Source organism: Lissotriton vulgaris, chromosome 4_1 (genome assembly GCF_964263255.1).
Source record: "Lissotriton vulgaris chromosome 4_1, aLisVul1.2, whole genome shotgun sequence".
Lineage (NCBI taxonomy): Eukaryota > Metazoa > Chordata > Amphibia > Caudata > Salamandridae > Lissotriton > Lissotriton vulgaris.
The window spans coordinates 1,387,499,102-1,387,521,209 of NC_141691.1; the positions used below are offsets into that span (position 1 = coordinate 1,387,499,102).

At 46.4% G+C, this 22,108-nt stretch overlaps 1 protein-coding gene across 1 annotated transcript in view; it reads right to left on the reverse strand.

The window, feature by feature from the left end:
* ESCO1 (establishment of sister chromatid cohesion N-acetyltransferase 1) overlaps positions 1 to 22,108 on the reverse strand; it is a 431,983-nt gene that overhangs the window by 158,329 nt on the left and 251,546 nt on the right. Inside the window, exon 5 of the mRNA XM_086965629.1 lies at positions 21,030 to 21,150. Within this exon, the coding sequence (XP_086821755.1) occupies positions 21,030 to 21,150 (121 nt within the window). The remainder of the gene's footprint in view (positions 1 to 21,029; positions 21,151 to 22,108) is intronic.

Consider the following 22,108-nt stretch of genomic DNA (forward strand, 5'->3'; position numbering starts at 1 on the left):
TCCATCAAGCACTGGCGGCTGAGTTTGTCCGCCCTGGTGTTCAGAGAATCTGCCTGGTGTTGAACCACCAAGGTAATGCCCTGACGTTCCAGCCATGTCCAGAGGCGCAGAGCCTCCTGACAAAGGGTTCAGGACCCCACCCCGCCCTGCTTGTTGCAATACCACATGGCGGTGGTGTTGTCTGTGAACACCTGCACTACACTTCCCCGGACAGAGGGAAATAATGCCTTCAGTGCCAGTCGGATCGCCTGAAGCTCCAAAAGATTTATGTGGAGCCGGGACTCCGCCGGATACCAGAGGCGTCTGATCTCCGCCTCTCCCAAGGTGCCTCCCCATCCCAGGAGGGACACATCCGTCACCACCGTGTGCTCCGGTTGGGGAAGGGAGAGGGATCTGCCATTGACCCAATCGCTATTCGTGAGGCACCACTGCAAGTGTCGTGCAGTGCCCGGCGAGATCTGGACGTGATCGGACAAGTTGCCCTGATGCTGCGCCCACTGGAACTTCAGGTCCCACTGCAGAGCCAACATATGCCATCTGGAATGTTGTACTAGCAAGATGCAGGAGTCCATCAGGCCCATTAGCCGGAGGTCATCCTGACTGAAACCTGGGGGCGTGGCTAGCCAGCCAAGATGGTGGTCGGCTGAAACCCGAGCTCCGGTGCTGCCCAGGGGCAATCTCCTGATTTAGACTGTCTGGAGGGCTAGTATTACCTGCCGAGGTGCGGATCCTACCGCAGGAACCCCCTGGGAACCTCTATGTGCCACCAGGAGAAACCGCAGACAGCGAGGCTCTCAACGGAAGCCCGGGCCTATTGCGGCCTATATTCATAATAGCAGCCGGGGATTAAAGTACGGGAGGAGCCCGACCCTGCCCGGGCTAAGGAAAATCGAGGTGCGAGGTCTCTGGCCTCGCGGACGTCGGAGCGAGCCCTGATGACCTGACAGCTGTTGCCGCGAGTGGCGACGACCCGGGACACTTAAGGCGGCGGTGTTGACGGAGGAGAGCATCGGCACTGGTCAGTTTGCCCCCGGGTGACCGGGAGAGGCCCGAGCCGCCGATTGTACTGGGCTGGCTGGAGATTGGGACCAGCAGTGCTTTTGGAGGACCCGGGAGCGGGCTAAGGAGCGCGAGAATACCACAGAGGGTGCCAAGCTGAGCGCGGACCCTGCACTTGGTGATAGTCGGTGAGGAGGCCGATTCCGCTGGACTGGGGACTGCCTACTCCTTTGCCCCCGCTTGTCCTCACCCCTTTTCTTGATATCCTTCTCCCTCTGACCCGGCTGGCCCTGGATGCCGGCCAGGAAGACGTGTGGAGTAGAGAGACTGGTGCTGTGGTGGGGACGGATTACACCCTGAGGAGAGGCCTTCCCCATATCTGCTACTGGCTGACAACTAGATCACTGGAGGGTGAGTCGTGGACAGAGAACTGCGGCTGTAGGGCCCCGAAGACGAAGGAACGCCGTGAGAGAGGGTGGGGAGGCCTGTAAGGGGTAACTCGACCGGAGACTGAAGAAGGCTGGCCGGTTGCTGGCCTCTCTTGCCATGGTGTGCAAGGGGGTGAGGACACAAGAAAACCGGGAAGACCCGGCTGTGGTACAGCATGCCCCGGCCGCAGAGGACGGCGGGACCTTATCCGGAATCGGTGGGTTGAACACTGCTGAGGGACAACACTCTGACAAACTGGATCTGATATTGAATGAGATCAGAGACTCTAGGACGGCAATGGAGCGTCAACTTGGGACTCTCACTACCAACCGGTCATTGTTGAAGGCTGACCACAGTAAATTGGCTGTCAAGGTCAAAGATCATGGTCTTGCGCTTGCTGACCTCACTCAGACGGTGGCGGACCACACGACGTCCATTCAGCAGCTGCAGCAGCAGGTAACATCACTACTGGACCGCGCGGAGGACGCGGAAGGCCGCAATCAGCACAACAATATTTGCGTCATTGGCCTTCCCGAGCGCTGTGAGGGGGTCCACGCAGCGGACTCCATGGAGCAGTGGTTCCGGGACCATGTTGCTGCGGAGGGTCTATCATCGCTGGGACAGGGATGCCCTTCTTCAAAGAGCAAGAGAGAAATCTCTAATACAATATGAGAACTGCCGCGTGTCTCTTTATCCGGATTACACCAACCTAGTACAAAAGCAACGTTCATCATATCAGGATGTGAAAAAGAGACTTCAAAAGGCCAAGCTGACTTATGCGTTATTGTTCCCAGTCCGATTGAAGATTGTATATGAAAAAAAGACACATTTCTTTGAGAGCCTCGCAGACGCAGAGGAATGGCGGGACGTAGTGGGCATTGATGGCAGCCAAGAGGCCACCTGGGACACAAACACCGGTAGCTCGGGGAGGGGAGGGGTTCAGGTCCAACTGATGAGGGCACCCCTGCCCAGGGAAGGAGACCTGGGAATCGCGGCCCGTCGAGGGAGAAACAGCTGGACGTCATGGAACTGGTGGGCAGCTTTCGAGAGGATCAGGAGAAAATTAACACTGACACAGAGGACAGTACGATTCACTCTGACTCGGAGCACAGTATGGTCCTGTTCCCCACGGTCACGCCCAGGGCAGCGGATGATTTGTTGGACAACTAAGACGATGCAGGGTCCGGTTTGCACCGAACGGATCGCTTGGTGACATTTGATATTCTTTTGGTGACAAATGAACTCTACTAGTAACCTCTTTACTCAGGGGGATTCCGGGGGGGGGGGGGGGGGAGGGGGGGGACCTGTATTTATCTGCTTCTGGGGGGTGGGGCTACAGGGAGGACTCCCGTCTTAGTGGCGTAAGGGCTGGGGGCGGGGCCTCCTGGCTGGTTCCACCCCGATAGGCTCATGGACGACCTCCAGATGGTAAAGAAGAACAGACTCCTGGAATTACTGCCCCAGGGCTGGTTCACTGTAGAGCCCGCGGCACCCGGTAAGGCAGTTAAGATGACTAGAGCAGCGCTAGGCCACCCCCCCACTGGCGAATGCAATTGTGTTTTGTTTATTCCATTCATAATTTTTTCGTTCGGCTCAGCACTGTTACACTGCTGCGCCAAGTTAGTTCTGTTCAGGGAAGGGAACACAGCGGTCTCCAGGTTGACACTCATAATATGCGCTAGGAAAGTCCTACTAACACTCCGAGATCAGATAGAAGGAGACAATGGCTGAGAGAAAAGGATCCTATAGATTTGCCACCTGGAATGTGCGTGGGCTTGGTGCCATTCAGAAAAGGCACGGGATACATGCGTTCTTACTGAGGCAACACGCACAGATCACATTCTTGCAGGAATCACACCTAACGACAGCAGAGGCACAGACACTAAGGAAACGTTAGAGGGGTACTATATATTCCACAACCTATTCTGCCTTTAATAGGTGGGCGACCTTCTGGGTCCCACACGGGACGCCCTTTGTTGAGATAGAGAGGAGAGTGGATGATCAAGGGAGATACATTATGGTGAAAGGAACGCTGGATGGCACATTGTTAGCTATAGGCAGTATATACGCCCGAACTTCGACCAAGAGGTATATCTGGGTAAGGTGAGCAGAGTTGTCCGATTGGGCTAATATTCCCTGGATACTGGGGGGTGACTAGAACATGATCTTAGACGTGGACCTGGATAGGTCGCACCCCCCCCCCACCAATTGGCTGGGGTCACAAAATTGACGGAGGTGTTTACGGCCTGGGCTGTGGGTTGGGGACTAGTGGATGCATGGCGTGAGTTACACCCGGCCCATAAGGAGTATTCTCATTGTTCTCCTGTACATAACTTGCACACACGAATAGATAGGTTTCTGTGCTCCAGTTCCTTAATGACGAAGACTGGCAGTATGGAATACTTAGCCAAAACTAGACCACGGACACTTGACCTCCTATGGGGCAGGATACCGTCCCCGGTGCCCACCTGGAGACTTAATCCACTACTCCTGGAAGATGGCCCCTTTCGTACATCACTATCTGATGCTCTGACAAATTACTTTCTCGAAAACTGGGACTCCGCAACGTCCAACCTAGTGGTGCGGGATGCCATGAAGGTGGTAGTAAGGGGCGCTGCCATTGGACAGCTAGTGGGAGCTCGGCAAGAAACCCATAAGCGACTATGCGACGTGGAAAACCGACTGAAAATACTGGAGAGGGAGGCAAGTATAGACCCACAGAAACAGGGCGATCTACAGGCAGAGAACATTGCTCATGCAGAGGTACTGGAAACCCTGAGGGTTATTGATTATAAAGAATATCTACGCCGGCATCATGCTGAGGCTGACAGGTCGTGTGCCTTATTGGCCCGCCTGATACGAGATCATCCGGATCCCCCGGTGATCACTCGGATACGTGACAGATTAGGCGAGATAGTCCACACACAGTCCGAGATTAACAGAGCATTCTGTGCCCACTTACAGGCTCTGTATGCCCCCTTCCCCTCGGAGGACCCAGACCGAATAGAGGACTTCCTCCGTGATCTAACATTTCCGGCTCTGTCTGCGGTGGCCCAGAAAGACGTTGACGGCCCCATGACACATGGGGAAATCCGGGCTGCCATTCGGTCCCTCAACCGAAATAAGACGCCGGGGATGGATGGGCTACCGGTGGAATTTTACCAGACCTACTCTGAAACCCTAGTCCCTATTCTGGAAAAGGTATATAAGGAGGCGTATAGGGGAGGGAGACTGCCTACCTCAACGATGCAGGCCCTGGTCATATCCATACCCAAGCCGGGGAGGGATACACTTGAGTTGTCCAACTACAGGCCCCTATCAATGCTCTCTACTGAGTACAATATTCTGAGTAAGGCCATTGCCTTCCGAATACAGCCCCACCTCTCTGCTATGGTCCACCCAGACCAGTGTGGTTTTCTCCCGCGAAGAAGTACATCCCAGAATATGCGGCGACTGCACGCCCTTATGACTGCCACTCCGCGGGACAGCCCCCGGGCAGGTTGCGTTGCTCTTGACATGAAACAGCAGTTCGACTCCCTGTCTTGGACGTACATGTTTGAGACCTTGAGACGCTTTGGCTTCCCGGACTCCTTGCTGAAATGGGTGAGATTACTATACACGGACCCATCGGCCCGTGCACGTACCGGTCAGTACACCTCAGATAGCTACCCAATATACAGAGGCACCCGGCAGGGTTGCCCTCTATCTCCGATTCTGTTTGTGCTGGCTCTGGAGCCTCTGGCCTTGATCCTTCGGGCCCGAGAAGAAAGGATGGGTATCTCGATAGGGGGCACGCACCACCTCATCTCTATATACGCAGATGACATTCTATTATACTTTATGGATCTGGTGGCCGACCTTTCGAACATAGACGGAATTTTTAGCCAATTTGGGGAGGTGTCTGGTTTAGCAATTAACCCAGAAAAGTCCACTGGATTCTATTTTAGAGACCTACCACACCCTCCGTCTCTCCGATTCAGGAGATACCAGATCCCGGTGACCCAAACAACGTTCAGATATCTGGGCATACAAGTGTATAGGCGACCAGAGGACCAGATAGAGGGTAATGTCAAGAGAGCAATCACGGGTCTCCGTAGTAGTGTGGGATTTTGGACGGCCCTACCCCTATCAGTCATGGGCAGAATTGCCATTTCCAAGTTGGTCCTGCTTCCCCGTATGCTATATTATTTTGTTAATCTGCCGATCATTCTTCCACAATCAATATTCAATACATTGAACACGATCCTGATAAATCTGGTCTGGGGTTCTGGCCGCAGACGTATCAGCCTCCGAAAGCTCCAATTAGAGACTAAACTGAGCGGTCTAGGGGTGCCTGACCTTAGGGGGTATTACTACGCCAGTCAACTTCAGTGGTTGGGAAGGTGGGTGGCAGGCAGGAACTTGCATGAAATAGACTTCACAGCAGACAGACTAGCACGGGGCGAATTGCACTCATTGTTGTTGCCTGGGAGCTGGATCCCCCAGAGTTGCCATCCTCTCTTGAGCACGGCTCTGATCTGTTGGAGGAAGGCACTGGCGTATACGTTCAACACAATATCCTTTGCGGAGAATGTCCCCCTGTTAGGTATTCCAACGCCCCAGGGTAGGCTTACACAGCGCAGATTGCGACCCGGGGCAGAGGCGGGGTTGGAAGCAGTGGGCGTCTTCTTTGGGGATGATACCCTAATGGATCATGACACCTTCCTGAAGGTAACGGGGGACCCCCAGAGGCTATATCTTCTACACTCTGTGGTGTCTCACTACATTAAAAGCAAATGGGCCCCTCAGCGACTCAAACCTACAAAACATGAATTGGTCCATATGCTTTATTATATGAGAACGAGTAGTCACTTAGTGCGGTGGCTATATGCAGGGATTAGGGAACACGCAGCGATTCCTCTCACTACACTTAAAGACTCATGGGTACAGGACACGGGTGGGGTACTGTCGGACAAGGATTGGCAGCTGGTACTTGAACATCCAAGGAGAGTGTCCAGGAACGCTAAATTTAAATTCATCCAGGTCATGGTGCTTCACAGGGCGTACCTTACCCCACAGAGATTGCATAGAATGTTCCCCGATTCCCCCCACTGTTGTCCACGCTGCAAAGCGGACGAAGATGGCTTTCTTCATATGGTGTGGGCATGTCCGCAGCTACGCAGTTACTGGGGAGAGGTTTGCCAGATGTTACGTATAGTGACCTCACTGCTGGTGCCAGTAGATGCCCTATATTGTCTGGTAGGATTCCGTAAACGATCTAGGAAACAGAAAGCTCAACTGAAGTTCTTAGACCTGGCCCTGTTATTAGCAACTAGGGCTATAACGATGCGGTGTAAGTCACCCAGAGCACCCAGGATAGCAACGTGGCAGTCTGAGCTGGTGAAATGGGGTAGAACGGAGGGCATCGTGTTGAGACGGGAGGAGGAGAAGGACAAAGAAAGTATCCCATTGCGCAAGACTGGGAGATAATGCTGTTAGAACTGGAGGGGATGGAGATGACAACATCACAGGCAGATGGGTTGTAAACGGAAGAAGAATATGTAGCTAGTAGGTATGCGCAGCGAAAGAGTATTGAAGCTTGCAGATGCACGGGTGTGGCTTCTGTAAATGTATCCTACACTAAATGAATTTGGTATCACTGGTACAGAGTGTCTTGTTCAGGACTTATTGTGAGTAGGAGACGTACGGGGTTGGGGTGGGAGTGGTAGGGAGGATCGGGAGTTGTGATCCTTTATGTGGTTGGTTGCTGGACCTGATAAAAGGATGTATAACGTACTGATGCATAGAAAGTGCCCCAACAGAACGGCATGTTGGGAAAAGAATGATTTCATATACTCATGATTTATTGCAAAATGTTATACACAGCATGATGTAACTGCAACAGAACGACATGTTTGGTTGGGGAGAAAACAACTGTACAGCATACTAAGTATATACGATGCAATGTCATTCACATGGTGCAGGTGCGAATAAAGTTTAAAAAAGAAAAAAAAAATCCGGACTGAAACCCAGGATAGAGCTGAAGGATCGGAATCATAGCCTGAATATCCCAGACTCGCTGCTCGGGAGGATAAACACGAAACCGCGTCGAATCTAGAACCGCTCCGATAAAAGGGAGCCTCTGAGAGGGACTTGGGTGCGACTTCAGCACATTGATGGAAAACCCCGGCAAATGCAGGAGGTCGGCCGTAGTCTGAAGGTGGGTGACGACTGCCTGGGGCGATCCCGCCTTCAACAGCCAGTCGTCGAGGTAGGGGAAGACTGACACCCCTGACCAGCGCAGGCGAGCTGCAACCACCGCCATCACTTTCGTGAACACCCGAGGGGCGCTGATAAGGCCGAAAGGGAGCACGGCAAACTGAAAATGCTCCTGGCCTACCGTGAACCGCAGGTAACGCCAGTGGGCCGGCAGGACGCGAATGTGAAAATATGCATCCTGCAAGTCCAACGCTACCATCCAGCCTCCAGGGTCGAGGGCAGCCAAGATCTCAGCCAGAGGCAACAACTTGAACTTCTCCTTCCGGAGATAGCGATTGATGTCCCCGCAGTCCAAAATAGGGCACAAACCCCCTTTGTCCTTCTTGGGGATCAGAAAGAAGTGGGAACAACAACCACATCCTACTTCTGGCCCAGGAACGCGCTCAATGGCCTCCTTGGCCAAGAGGGCCATAACTTCCTGCTGGAGAAGCGCAAAGTGATCCCCGACATGGCATGGCAGGGGGGTAGACTCGAAGTGGAGGGAGAAGCCCCTCCGGATGAGCTGCAGCACCCACCTGTCGGAAGTGACAGAACGCCAATGGGGAAGTTGATGACGAATCCTGCCACCCACTGGCATGGGGTGCGACCCGAAGATCAGACAAGGAAGGCTTTGAAGTAGACATCACGGGGCAGAGGTGGACTGAGCCTCACGCCGCCCCCCTGAGCCACCTCGGCGCCCACTGGTATGCGGAGTCTGGTTCTGCGCAGGCTTTTGACTGAACGAATGGCCAGGGGCACCTCTGCCACGAAAGGAATGAAACGTAAAAGTGGCCGGGCGTGTGGTGGAAAGGCCCAAGGACTCAGCCGTAGCTCTAGAGTCCTTAAAGCGCTCCAGAGCCGTGTCGGCCTGATCACCAAACAGGCGAGTGCCATCAAAAGGCATGTCCATGAGCGAGGTCTGGACATCCAGGGAGAACCCAGTGGACCTCAGCCAGGCGTGGCGCCGAAGCACCACGTTCGTGGAAATTGCCCTACCGAGGGAATCTGCGGTAACCAAGCCACAACGAATGGCGCATCTAGCCGCGTCCTTGCCCTCAGCCACAGCCCGAGGCAGCACACCGCGTGGGAATAGCGGCCCAGGAGGCATGCGGTGTTCACTGACCGCATGCCACTTGAATGACCAGACTTTCGGGTGTAAGATGAGTGGTCAGAAAGGCAGGGTCACCCGGCGCTGGGCGATGATGCCAGGTGACGTTCTTATCCACAGGGGCCCCTGTGGGGGACGGTGACCAAGTGCCCAACAGACTTCGGTGAGGGCATCATTAAAGGGCAGCAGCAGCTCCGATGAAGTGTACGCCGGCTGGTGCACCTCAGTAAGGAGATTTGTTTTCAGGGTCACCGTGGGGAGATCGAGGTTAAGGACCTCAGCAGCCCGACGGAGCACCACCGTATACGAGGCATCTTCCTCCATGATGGGCGGGGGAGAGGCAAACACCGGATCAGAGGAGACGTCGAAGCCACCGGCCTCCTCCAAGTCATCCACCCAGTCCTGCTCAGAATCACACTGACGAGCAAGCGGGTCCTCAGACCCTTCCCAGTCATCCTCCTCTGCCGGCGCTGTAGGCACAATATCAATCAACAAAGGTCCTTGACAGAAAACAGAATGTACAGACTTATAATTATAGGCCACAATCTGCACTATAATAAGTAAGGTGTCCAGCCGGACCCTGAATTTAATCAATGGCAAGGATAGAAAACATTTCAAACAACATGTATAAAGTGGGACACAATCCTGTATCCACAACAAACAACAAGGCTAGACAAACAATTTACAAAGGTCGGAGGTTAACAGGCAATTTCACAATTTGTGAGTAGCTAGGGCAAAAAATGGAAAGAATCAATCTAGCTTTACTCATGTAGTAAAAATGCATTTATGTCACACAGTGGGGCACTAGTGTTTAAACTACATCAACTGTCGACGGCGTTTCGATCCTGTTAAAATGAAGGATCATCATCAGGACAATCAATGTATTGCCTAATATGCAAGCCTATTTACAGGAGGTCCAAGAAGGGGTTGGCGACCTCAATACTGGCTGGAGCTAGGAGATGACTGTGTCTCGGTTCCAATAGGCACCAACTGGAAGGAGAGGGCAAGACCTCTGGTGCCTAGTGGTAAGGCAAGTATGGGCGTCCAATCCGATGGCGTCGTTATATTATTCCGGAAGGAAAGCTCGTGAGTGGAATTTCTACGTGTTGTTACGGCTCCAGAGTTACGGACTGAGAGGGGTGCCGATGCGAACAAGGGTTCGTAGTCGCCCAGATTACGGCGAACCTAGATTAAAAGACATGCAGTGCGTACCGTCTGGTGGTGCCGCTGCGGTCAGAAGGAAGGTGATTGAATTATCAGCGTATGAAAATTAATCAACCCAGATGGGTGGTTGCGGTAGCCGCCCGATTTCCGGCGGGGCCTAAGTGTTCACAATGGGACACAATGAGAGCAAGTTGCGGTAGCCGCCCGATTTCCGGCGGGGCCTAAGTGTTCACAATGGAACAGCAGTCAATGTCTGGAGGGCCGAGTCGCACCAGTCAGACGCGGGGTTCCATGCGTGAAGCAAGGAAATAGAGACACGGGCCTCGGCGCGGGGCAGGGACCGGTGAAGGAATAAACGGCGCCGGGGACGGCGCCGGCTGGGGCAGAGCCAGCAGCGGTTCCCAATTCGGATCCCAGGCAGGGACAAATCCCTCCGGGAACCAGGGCAAAGACGGAACCAGCGGTATCTACTGCAGCGCTGCCGGCAGAGCCGGCAGCATGGGACCTCTTGGTGCAGAGGCCAGAGCCAGGGGCGCAGGATCCTGTGACGCCGGAGCCGCTGGCGGCACTGCGGCTGGATCCGCTGCAGGAGTCGACGGACCAGCAGGATTCAGACACAGGACCGCGGAGCCCGAAGGGCGCAAAGGCAGGAACCCGCGACCTAAACAGGCGGTCCATGGCAGCAAGGAATTCTTGCATTTGTGCAGGAGTCGCCGATGGACCCGGGTAAGGCGGGAAGGCCGCGGGACTCCAAGGCTCCAAAGGAGCCACAGGGGCGGATCCCCTGCCCCCCTAGTCCGCATCCGACGGGGGGATGTCGGAGAGCGAAAACTCTTCTTCAACTTCTTTTTGTGCCGTCTCTTACCCGAATCAGAGGGTGAAGAGGAGTGGTGGTGACGGCTCAGCGAGCGGTCACGGGTAACGACTCTTGGATCTCGAATGGCGCGTGTCAAACTTGAGCAACTTCCGGCGCTGTTCCCTCAAGGCCTTCAGGGTCATAGCCCTACAGTCCAGACAGGACCGGGAGTCATGGTTGCGCTCCAGGCAGTGGAGACCGACGTCATGAGGGTCCGCCACCGACATATTGCGACGGCAGGTCCCGTAAGACTTAAAACTAGGCATCCCCACTAGCACCAGAGAAAACCAACAAGAGACAAAAGTCTCAAAAAGATAATAAAAAAAAGACTAGGGTACGTGCTCTAACTGGATCTGCGCTTACTAGTGAGGAAAAAAAAAAGCTGATGCCAGTGCACATGGGTGACGCCCAAGTAGTCTCTGTGACGTCATCTCGGCAGATACGACACCAGTGACTGATGCAGAGCCGCAGGACGTCACCTAGCACGCAGGGGTACTGCTAAGCAAAACTTTCCAAATCCGGTCTGACGCCTGGGGATATTCTATGGTAAGGAATCTATCACTAACGTGTCCCTTTCATATAAAGACGAATAACCATTGTATGGCTGGGGACAAGAGCACCCAGCTGTGAGTTATGGACGAGGGACATGGAGGAATGGACCATGGTTGAGGAACTGCATCTTAAATGAACGATAAGTTACAGGAGGACCTAGAGACCTCGACTGAGGTCACCAATGATTTCCTCAGTTGGGGAATAGAGGGATCCGAATGAAAGGCGGCCAACACTCACTACTGCATCATTGCTGAGTTGGGTAGGGGAGGGGGAGAACAGGAGCTGGACTTCCAAATTGGCCGCTGTTGTATGGTATGGAGGGAATCCTGAGAGATCGAGGAGGTGTGGCGTTCTACGATGCTGCTGAAGTACACCAGCTGAAGGGCTATGCGGCGGGAGCGCTTTCTTTGTTTAGGAAGATTGGATTCTGGCGCAGTGGCGACACCCACTGGGAGTTCTACTGGCTGAGATATCTATCGAAGAGATTTGGAGTCTGCTACATCATGGATTTCAATTACTCCTACTGGATTTCTGTGGGGGACAGGGATGGGAGAGGGCCTGAGAGCCCTAGTTTTGTAAGAGTTTATTATTTTCCTGTGATTAAGGTAAACTCTTTAAAATAAAGATGTGAAAAAAACTGTGACAAATAGTGTTGAACTGTATTGCAGCATTTGTACAGTGCATCATGTTTAACGTTGATGCGTTTGCCATGGTGCGTCATACTACAGTACTGTGCAGTCCCATGTAAACCAAGGGGGTCATGAATATACAGCACATACTGCATATATCTGTCTCATATCCTTTGTGCATTGCATTTTTCACCTCGAGTTCAAAAACTCTGGTGCAGTCACAAGGAATATGTTCCTAGATTCATCCTCCTCTTTTCTCATGGTTTGGCTATGCTGTATAACCAAAATAATTTGATTGATTCAGATGCTCCGTCCATCACCACCCCCTTTTGTACCGGTACAACCAAAATCATAGCGCAGCATCTAATGTCATGGTTTGGTTGCATTTTGGGCACCTTTTTGTGGTTTGTACACGATTACCTCTTGTTAGAAGTCAAGGTATTTTAGGAGTACTATTTGGTGTTTTCATCAATTTGTTATTTACAAAGGCTGTGTACACTTGAGTTTTGCAATTAAGAAATAATTTTCATTGGCATTTTGCGATGTATTTCTGTTTGCTATGCAATGCTTAAAGCTCACACTTTTGGCCAGTTGTACAATCCACATGCTGTTTTTGCAGTCACAAATCAGCTTGCAAAACTTTTGTACATCTGGCCCATGCTTACCTCAGGTATGAGTCAGAGACTAAATTGTATTTTTTTAGATTTGGTGACTGCAACAAATCCAGTGTTCACAGGTGACTGATAAATAGTTTAAGTAATCTAAAAATGTAAAATTATAGTAAAAAGGGCATGCAATATGAACGAATGTTTGTCTCTTTATTTACAAGATATACCACAGCTCGTGTACAAACAGGATTGTGGGAGCACGCACGCAGAGCAGCAAATAACTTTTCAGGGATGTTGCCGTGAGTACTCCCCCCAAGCACTGTAGTAGATGCAGTCCTTTTATTTAATTTTCAATCTTCATTCAGTAGTAAAATACTAACCAATTTACAATGCAGTATTATTTAATTTAACAAGTTAGCACAGAAACTTTTAATTTGACAAAATAACTAAATATTTCCCAAATATAATAAGCGTGTCAATGTTTCAATCCCAGTGCAAAATTGGAAAGGGATCGTCAGGTTTGTAATATTTTCAATATCTTCATGCCACCAGTCAAAACTAAGACAATTCAGCAAAAAATTAAGAAATCAGAACCAGTAGTGTAGATACAAGGCTGCTTCTATCAAAACATGAGTAACTAGTATGTCAATGAGGCTGGTCCCACAGATACATGGTGGAGGGTGATTGCTGCTTCAATTAGTAATTCATCAGGCACCAAACTGACTTTTATATACCTCGGTTCGGTGAAGGAATACATGCCCAGTCCAGACCTAAGCTTATATCACCATATTTTGGGCTGATAATTTTACATAAAGATGATGGGTTACCCATTCCAGTAGCTATAACTTGCTGAACATTTGGACTACTAAGACATTGTAATGAAGGTCTTAATGAAGGTCTTAATGGAGTAGTATCTCGTTACCAGTGCAGTGGGCGTTTTAATGCTTAGTTTAGAATTTTTCTTAAAATCAGTTACAAATAGAGACGCATGAGCGCGTCAAACTACATGGCCGCCGGCGTTTGAGCTCCGATACATCGACGGCCCGTTTTCCTTCATAACGACGAATTCTCTGTCAGCATTTGAGCGCAAATGAGGTCGCTTAGCAGTAAAAGCAGATTCCTACCTTTTCTGCTATTTTGAGGTCGATCTGCTCAACGGAATTTCTGATTCCTGCCCCCTGGTTCCTGCTCCCAGCTTCTCAAGAAGGTACTGCCTGCTGTGTGTGCTCAGGGGGAGGAGTGCTTCTTAGGAAAGGGCCTGGCTTGGGCCTAGCCACGCCCACAGTCCTACTTAGCTGCAGCATCAGTGCTTTTGAAGAGTTTTTCATTGCTCTCTTCACATATCATTATTTTTACATATCTGTGTTGCAATAAAGCCTATTTGCGGGTTTTTTTCTCCTCAAAATGGAAAATAAAAATCCAGTCAACAATAAAAGGAGACAGCAAGTTTCGCCTCCTCCAGTTAAATCTAAGGTAGTGGAGTCCTCTGAACCTTCTCTTTCATTAATTTTGGAAGAAATTCAAGCACTACGTGTTAATACTGAAAATATTGCCTCAGAAGTTAAAAGTGTGCGTAAAGATATGGCTTCCTTGTCTATGAAAATTTCTGATAATTCCATCAAAACACAGGATAATAAAAATAAAGTGGATGCTTTTACACCATTAGTGGCGAAAATACTTCCTATGCATGCTCAACTTTTGGATATGGAAAATCGAAATAGACAGTACAAACTTCGCATTTTTAATTTGCCCGAAGAAGTTGAGGGTTCTAATTGTCGATTATACTTGGAATCTTTGCTCCCTGGTCTTTTTAATATCAGGTTTTCAGAAATATTTTAAGTGGATAAAGCCCATAGAATCCCTTCTCATCGCAATCCTCGCCATACTAAACCTAGGCAAATGATATTCAAAGTCCTTCGAAATCATCATCTTGTCTTGATAAGAAAAGCTGCAAGAGACATTCCTTCACTGATGGTAAATGGTAAAAAAAAAATTATTCACCAAGACTTTGCCAAAGAAACTGTTGCAATACGCAAGGATTTTGCTGCCTTTCGTCCACAGTTACGAAGACATGGTTTCAAATATGGACTTTTTGATCCATCGCATATGGAAAGATAACTTTTCCAAATCCTTTCAACGTCTGGAAGAATTGCGACACTTTCTTGATCAACAAGTTCCTCATTCAATGGATACTCATGACCCTACTACCCGACTCTTTCCAGTTACGAATTTGCTGACAACTTTATGAATAATTTATACATTTCTGGGCTCCAGCAGTTCTGGCCATGCTTGTAGAGCGTGTGTGTTTCTATGTTCTTATTTATGTATCTTGTTTGTACTTTTCTCCCTGTTTTCTTTTCTTCCTGTCCTTTTCTCAAATATGGAGTTACTCTTTCTCATCTATTTCTCTGCTATGCTTTTTTCGCCTCTTCTTGTTCTAGTACTTTTTCTCTTCATAATGGCTAATGTTCACAATATTAAAGTTATTTCTCTTAATGTGAAAGGTTTGAGACACCCAGTTAAACGTACCAACTTTTTTGATTATTTAGGAAGTTGTAAAGCAGATATTTGTTTTGTTCAAGAGACCATGTTGATGATAAAATATTACATTATATGAAAAAGAAATGGGTTGATAATATTGGGTCATCTCCTGCTAATGGAAAGAAAAATGGGGTTGCTATTTTCTTTGCGAAAAAATTACACTGTCAAGTTTTAGGTAAAATTTCAGATTCGGAGGGTAGATATATAATAGTTAAATTAAAATTCATGATTCTACTTTATTTTTGCTTAACACCATCACTGCTGCAGCAATTCCCCTCCTGTGCTGAGAACCTTTGATTACCATTGTTCATGACGAGCTCAGCTCGTCATCAGCACACGACCAGTGGACTGCATGACAAGCTGAGCTCGTCATGAGCATCAAAGGGGTTAATATTTATGGTCCTACTGCTGATGATCCTACTTTTTGGTCTAATATCACTACTGAAGTCTTAAAGTTGGTTAAAGTTCCGATGATTGTTGGGGGTGATTTTAATGTTATTGAAGATCCATTATTAGATAGGTTGTCTAGTACTAAATTTCGTCCTCCTAAGGTTTTTCATGCTTTCAAATTCTTCATTCATACCACCAAACTAGCTGACATTTGGCGTTTGCACTTCCCTACTGATAAATGTTTTACCTTTTTTTCCAATCCCCATAATTCCCATTCTAGAATAGATTATTTTTTACTTTCTCCGTCTCTTATCCAATCTGCAACTAATCCTATCATTGGTAATATTGATATATCTGATCACGCCTTAATTTCTTTTGTTTTAAATATATTGTCCACTTTTACTAAGCAAACCAGATGGCATATAAATACTGGTATTGTTCTTAATGAGCATAATAAGCCTAAATTATTACAAGCCATTCAAGATTATTTTTTGTTTAATTTGGAAGATTCTACTTCTATAAGCAATAGATGGGACGCATTTAACGCTTACATCAGAGGTGCTACAATCTCTATTATGGCATATGAGAACAAGTCATTCAACGCTAATATCAAACACCTAGAGAAGCAAATAGCAAAATTTGAACGGTTATTTATTACATCCAATAATTCTCAATACAAAGTTAAACTGCAAAAACTTTGTTATGAATTTAATTCTATCCTCAGTAAGAGAGCTGGTGTCCAAATCTCTAAATCAAATGCTAGATTTCGTTTCAATGCCAATAGGTCTGGAAAACTCCTAGCGAATTATCTGCGAATTAAAAGAGATAAAACACAGATTACTTCTATTCATGGTCCTCAAGGCAAGATTGCGTTGTCCCATAATGATATTGTTAAAGAATTCCTGGATTTCTATTCTAACTTATATAAGAAGCCAGATCTTCATGACAATTCATTAATTGACGCTTTTTAAATACTTGTGATTTACCCCAAATTTCACAATCGGATAGACTTGGATTAGATTTGCCCATTACCACTGATGAAATTCTGAAAGCCATAAAATCTCTTCAAAAAAATAGGTCTCCAGGTCCTGATGGTATTCCAGCTGAATTTTATAAGGAATTCCAATCTCATCTTTTACCTTATTTATTTCAACTTTTTACATATTTCGGCTTTTCTAGGACCATTTCAGGTTCATTTTTGCTGATGCTTTAATTATTGTACTTCTCAAGCCTGATAAAGATCCTACCCTAGTTTCCAATTATCGTCCTATATCTTTAATGAATCAAGACTGTAAATTATATGCTAAAATTCTTGCCTCTAGATTAGCCTCTGTTCTTCATTCTATTGTCCACCCAGATCAATCAGGATTTACGAAAAATAGTTATTCTGCTAACAATACAAAAACCTTATTGCATGTAATTGAGCAGAGTCCTACCCTACTTGCTCCCTCTGGAGTTAAGGCTTTAGACGCAGAAAAAGCCTTTGATAAAATTAATTGGCAATTTTTATTTCGGACTTTATCATTTAATTTTGGTCCCTCTTTTATTTGTATGATTTCTGCCTTATATTATGCTCCTACTGTTCGTTTATTTATTAATGGCTAAATATCTACTCAATTTTCCCTTTTTAGAGGGACACGGCAGGGTTGACCCCTTTCACCTCTTTTATTTATTTTGGGAATTGAACCTTTTCTTAATTATATACGAAATTGTAATGCTATCAAAGTATTAAGATTAAGGATGTTACTATCAAAACCTTAGCCTATGCTGATGATGTGTTATTATTTATCAGTAATCCAATTTCCACTATCCCGTCCTTATTAGACATTATTACCAAATATTCCGTAGTCTCGGGATACAAACTTAATGTTAATAAAACAGATTTTTTCCCCTTAAATATTTTTTGTACCCCTGATATGCTACCTGTGGCAGATACTATTTGGCAAAAAAATAAACTGAAATATCTCGGTATTTTATTTTCGTCCTCCATACCAACTACATTAACATTAAATAGTAATTTTATTTTTGATTATATTAAGAATAAAAATTCAAGATGGTCTTCCCTTCATCTCACTGAGAATGGAATCTATTAAAATGAATATTGCTCCTAAAATCTTTTACTCCCTTGCTATGATCCCTACTCAGTTTCCACTAAAATGTCATAAAGATGTTGATAAAATGCTATCCAAATTTCTCTGGAACAATAAACCACCTCGAATTTGTTACAAAAAACTAAACTAAAAATACCTAAATGCCATGCAGGATTTGGCCTTCCTAACTTTCTTTTATATCATAAAGCATTCATATTGAAACAAGGTTCCTTATGGGTTAATGCCTCCTCTGTACTTAAACCTCCTATTTGGTATGATATAGAAAAATCACTTGTTTCTCCTTTTCCATTACCCACCTTGCTTACAATGTCTCATAAATCTACAGTTGTACACCATTCAATTATTATCAAATCTTCGAGATTAATACTTGGTTAGATTTAAATTTTGCTTCTCCCATAAGTTCTACCACAGATTTATCACTATGGCATAGTTCTGTTATTAAATTGAATAGAAATGTGACGTTTTGGATTTCTTGGATTAAGGCAGGTATATTTTATCTTCAAGATTTATTTCGTGATAATGCCTTTATTCCCTTTGACATTTTACAATCAAATTTCCAGTTACCTAATGCTGATTTTGTTAAATATCAATCTTTATGCAATTCAATTTTAGATTCATTCCCGAATGGTATCCCATCTACTGTTACAACAGATTTGATAATTTATCTTCACGCTGTATCTGCATCTTCCAATGCAGTATCTATTTTGTATACATTTTATTTATTTATTTATTTTTGACATTTGTACAGCGCTCTGTTCCCCTTGGGTGTCCTGGCGCTCTGAAAAAACTCCATAGGCACGGTCGATTAAAGCTTAATTAGTGAACAGCCAGGTCTTAAGAGCTCTCCTTAAGGTCATGAAGTCCGTCATCTTTCTAAGAGCCGGGGGCAGGGCGTTCCATGCCTTGGCTGCTCCCAGCACAAAGCTTATGCCTCCCCACCGCGCTTTCCTAATGCGAAGGACTACAATCAGCCCTGCGTTAGCAGATCTAAGGTGCCATGTCGGGAGATACCAGAAGAAATACTGCCGGAGGAATGATGGCCCTAGGCCTTGCAAGGCCTTAAACACCAGGCAAAGCACTTTAAACAAGATTCGCTTTCGCAGCAGGAGCCAGTGAGGTTTGGCTAGCTCCAGGGAACTGGAGGCCTACTTTGGGAGGCCCGTAATGAGCTGAACCGCAGCATTTTGTAGAACCTGCATATTGTTTAGTATGCCCTGTTGGGCATTAATAAACAGACTGTTACAGTAATCCAATCGAGATAATACCAGAGCGGTAACTGCTGTTTTTTACCACTCCCTGGGGTGAATGGCAGAATCTTTCGAATAGATTTGAGCAGAAAGGAAATGGAGGAAGACAGTGCGTTAACCTGAGGTCTGAAGGTAAGCTGATCATCGATCATCACCACTAGGTTCTTAACTTTAGGCACAGGGGTGGGGGCATTCCCCATCTGCTCAGGCCACCAGTTAGGACTTCAGAAGTTGACATTTGAGCCAAACACTATAACTTCCGTTTTGGCTGAATTCAGTTTAAGGCAGTTTACAGCCATCCAGTTTCCCACCGCCAACATGCAGTCCTGAAATTGCCTGGCTACTCCTTCCTCCTTCCCGGGCAGCAGTGACACCACAATCTGGGTGTCGTCAGCATACAAGGTAAGTTCAAAGCCAAATGCCCGAATTACTGGGGCCAGTGAGCTGACGTATACATTGAACAGAATGGGGCTCAGGGACAAACCCTGAGGAACCCCACAGGGTAGAACGAAAGGTTTCGATTCGAATTCGCCCAGCGCCACACTCTGAACTCTGTTGGAAAGAAATGCCTTTAAGATGTTAAATGCTTTTCCTTGTACCCCACAGGCCTTCAAACGGTCCAACAGTATCACGTGGTGGACCGTATCGAAGGCCGCGGAAAGGTCCAACAGTACCAACGCCGACCTGCCCCCAGCATCGGTCACTGCTCTGATCTCTTCCATTGTTTTGATTAGCACAGATTCTGTGCTAGGGCTGGCTCTAAAACCGTGTTGTGACCGGTCCAGTGCCTGAGTAGCCATAAGGAACGGGCTCAATTGGACATTCATCACATTTTCTATTAATTTAGCTGGTAAAGGACGTCTCGCTATAGGGCGATAGTTATTCGAATCCCTGATATCCAGGTTTGATTTTTTTAATAAGGGAAATAGAGGCTCGTTTCCAGCAGGACGGAAAATCTCCTGAACATATTATTAAAAAAGGCTACTAATGATGTAACTATAGGAACTGGGGCCAGCTTAATCACAGCCACTGGGCATGGATCTAATGGGGAGCCTAATCTTACCACTTGAAGCAAACCCATAATTCCTTCAACATTTACCGGCGAGAAACACTCCAGTTTTGCAACTGAGATGACTCCGCTGTGGTTTCTGGTGTATTCGCCGGACAGTTCAGTGTCTAAAAAATTAGCTACTTCAATAGGTACCAATCTTAATGTAATTTCAGTCTTTTGGAACACTGAACCCTGAACTTTCCATTTCCCTTTCTACTAATTCTTGGAAAGTTATTTGGCTTAGTAGCATTTCTGGTTGGTTACCGGTGTCTCTCTACCAGACAAATGCGTATATTTTATTTAATTCGCTATGGACACCGTTACGTTTATGTCGTGCTAAATTACTTACATTTGATACTTGTTGGCATTGTAACTTGCACCCTGGGTCTCTACAACACATGCTATTTGCCCTTTAATTTCGAAATTTTGGTCTGAAGTTTGGGACATTATATTAAAAATATTACCTATTCAAGATGTTCTTTCATATAAACTGTTAATTTGTAAATCTTGTACATCATCTTAATGATTCAGAAGCAGAATTGTTTAATTTCTTAATTGCGGCTGCTTTAAAATCAATCACTTTTTGTTAGAAAGATGCTTCTTCTCTCTCTGTTCATGATTGGTGGTCCTGGATCATTTTTACAAGAAGAGGTGCCCAATTATCATTACATGGAATTAATCACAACTTGATTTCTTATCAATCATTCTGGTCACTTATAGTTTTACAATTTTTGGATCTGCAATATTTGTATGTTACTTTTCCCTTTGATTGATTCTTGTTGTATTGATAGTTCAATTGACCAATTTTACTTTGCTAATAATTTGTATTTATCAATCAATTAGGTTTTATTGCTCTTTACCACGTTTTTTCATTGTCTATTTATGTCACTTTTTCTGAAAATTCAATAAAATTATTTTGAACACAAAAAAAGCAGTTACAAATCATTCAAAATTATATTTTTGAAAGTATTCCAGGATGCCTCTGATCCCAGTAGGAATATCCGATTGGCTATCAATTAAAGTAGAAAATCTGACAAAACTGCAGTCTGGACGTCTGCTTCAGAGAACCTATCTGTAAACATCTGCCAAAAGTGGTAGTTAACTTACGATAATAAGCTGGTTATCGCCATCTTTTACAGTTTCCTTTAGTTCCTTAACTTCTTTCGGAAGATTTTCTTCAGATGGCAGAACACTGTTTGTTGCTGCAGAAGGATTAATCGAGGGCACCCTTTAACACAGAGAAAACCAAGTCAAAGCATGAGCAGCAAAAATAATTGGCCAGTCCCCAACAGATAAAGTCCACACAGGTCACATTTGCATCCTAAAACAGAATCACAAATGTAAAGAAGCATTTACAAATGCAGTAAGGTTTGCTTTGTCCAGCCCTCTCTCCAAAACCTTGGCAATGGCAAAAGCATTTTACCTTGAGCTTAGGAGAGGTTAGCTAAGCATGAGCACTAACACACCTATTACATATGTTCACTCACACTGGACTTTCTCTTAGCATGTCTGAACATCAATTTACTCAAATAATTTACATTTGTGGCTCCATCATACTGTGGCTGCCCACAATATTCCAGGGACTACTTTCCTTGTGTCAGGTCTAGCCTACTGCTAGGAACAGCATGCTGTGAAGAACTACTACCACTGTGTCAGAGCCAGCATTTCACAAAAAACTATCACTATTGTGTCAGAGCTTGCAACTAACCAGGAATTACTGAGATTGTGCAACAGTGAGAATTCTTCCAGGAACTAAGCCCATAGTGTTAGAACTAGAATGTTAACAGGAATGTTAACTATTGTACCAAGGCCTGCATGTTGCCAAGGATTACCACCATCGCCCTATGGCCAGCAGTTTACCAAGAATTCCACAACTGCGCCAGTGCCTGAATGCTGATAGGGAAAACCATCATAAAGGTGTCGAATTCCTATTGCTCGACTTCCAGGACACACTGTTTGAGGTCTGGGACAACACGTTTTCAAGTTTATATTGACCAAGGACCAAGCACCTGTAGTACAAGCCCTGTGGTTCACAGTACAAATGCACGAATGTGTGAAAAGGGATTGCAAGCCACTTAGGCAAGCGTTTGCATCTAGAAGTATAAGATGTTCAAACTTTATCGGATTCATTAATGAAAAGCCTTTATTATTAAGGCCTGCACTCTAAGTAAATAGTGTTAGCACAT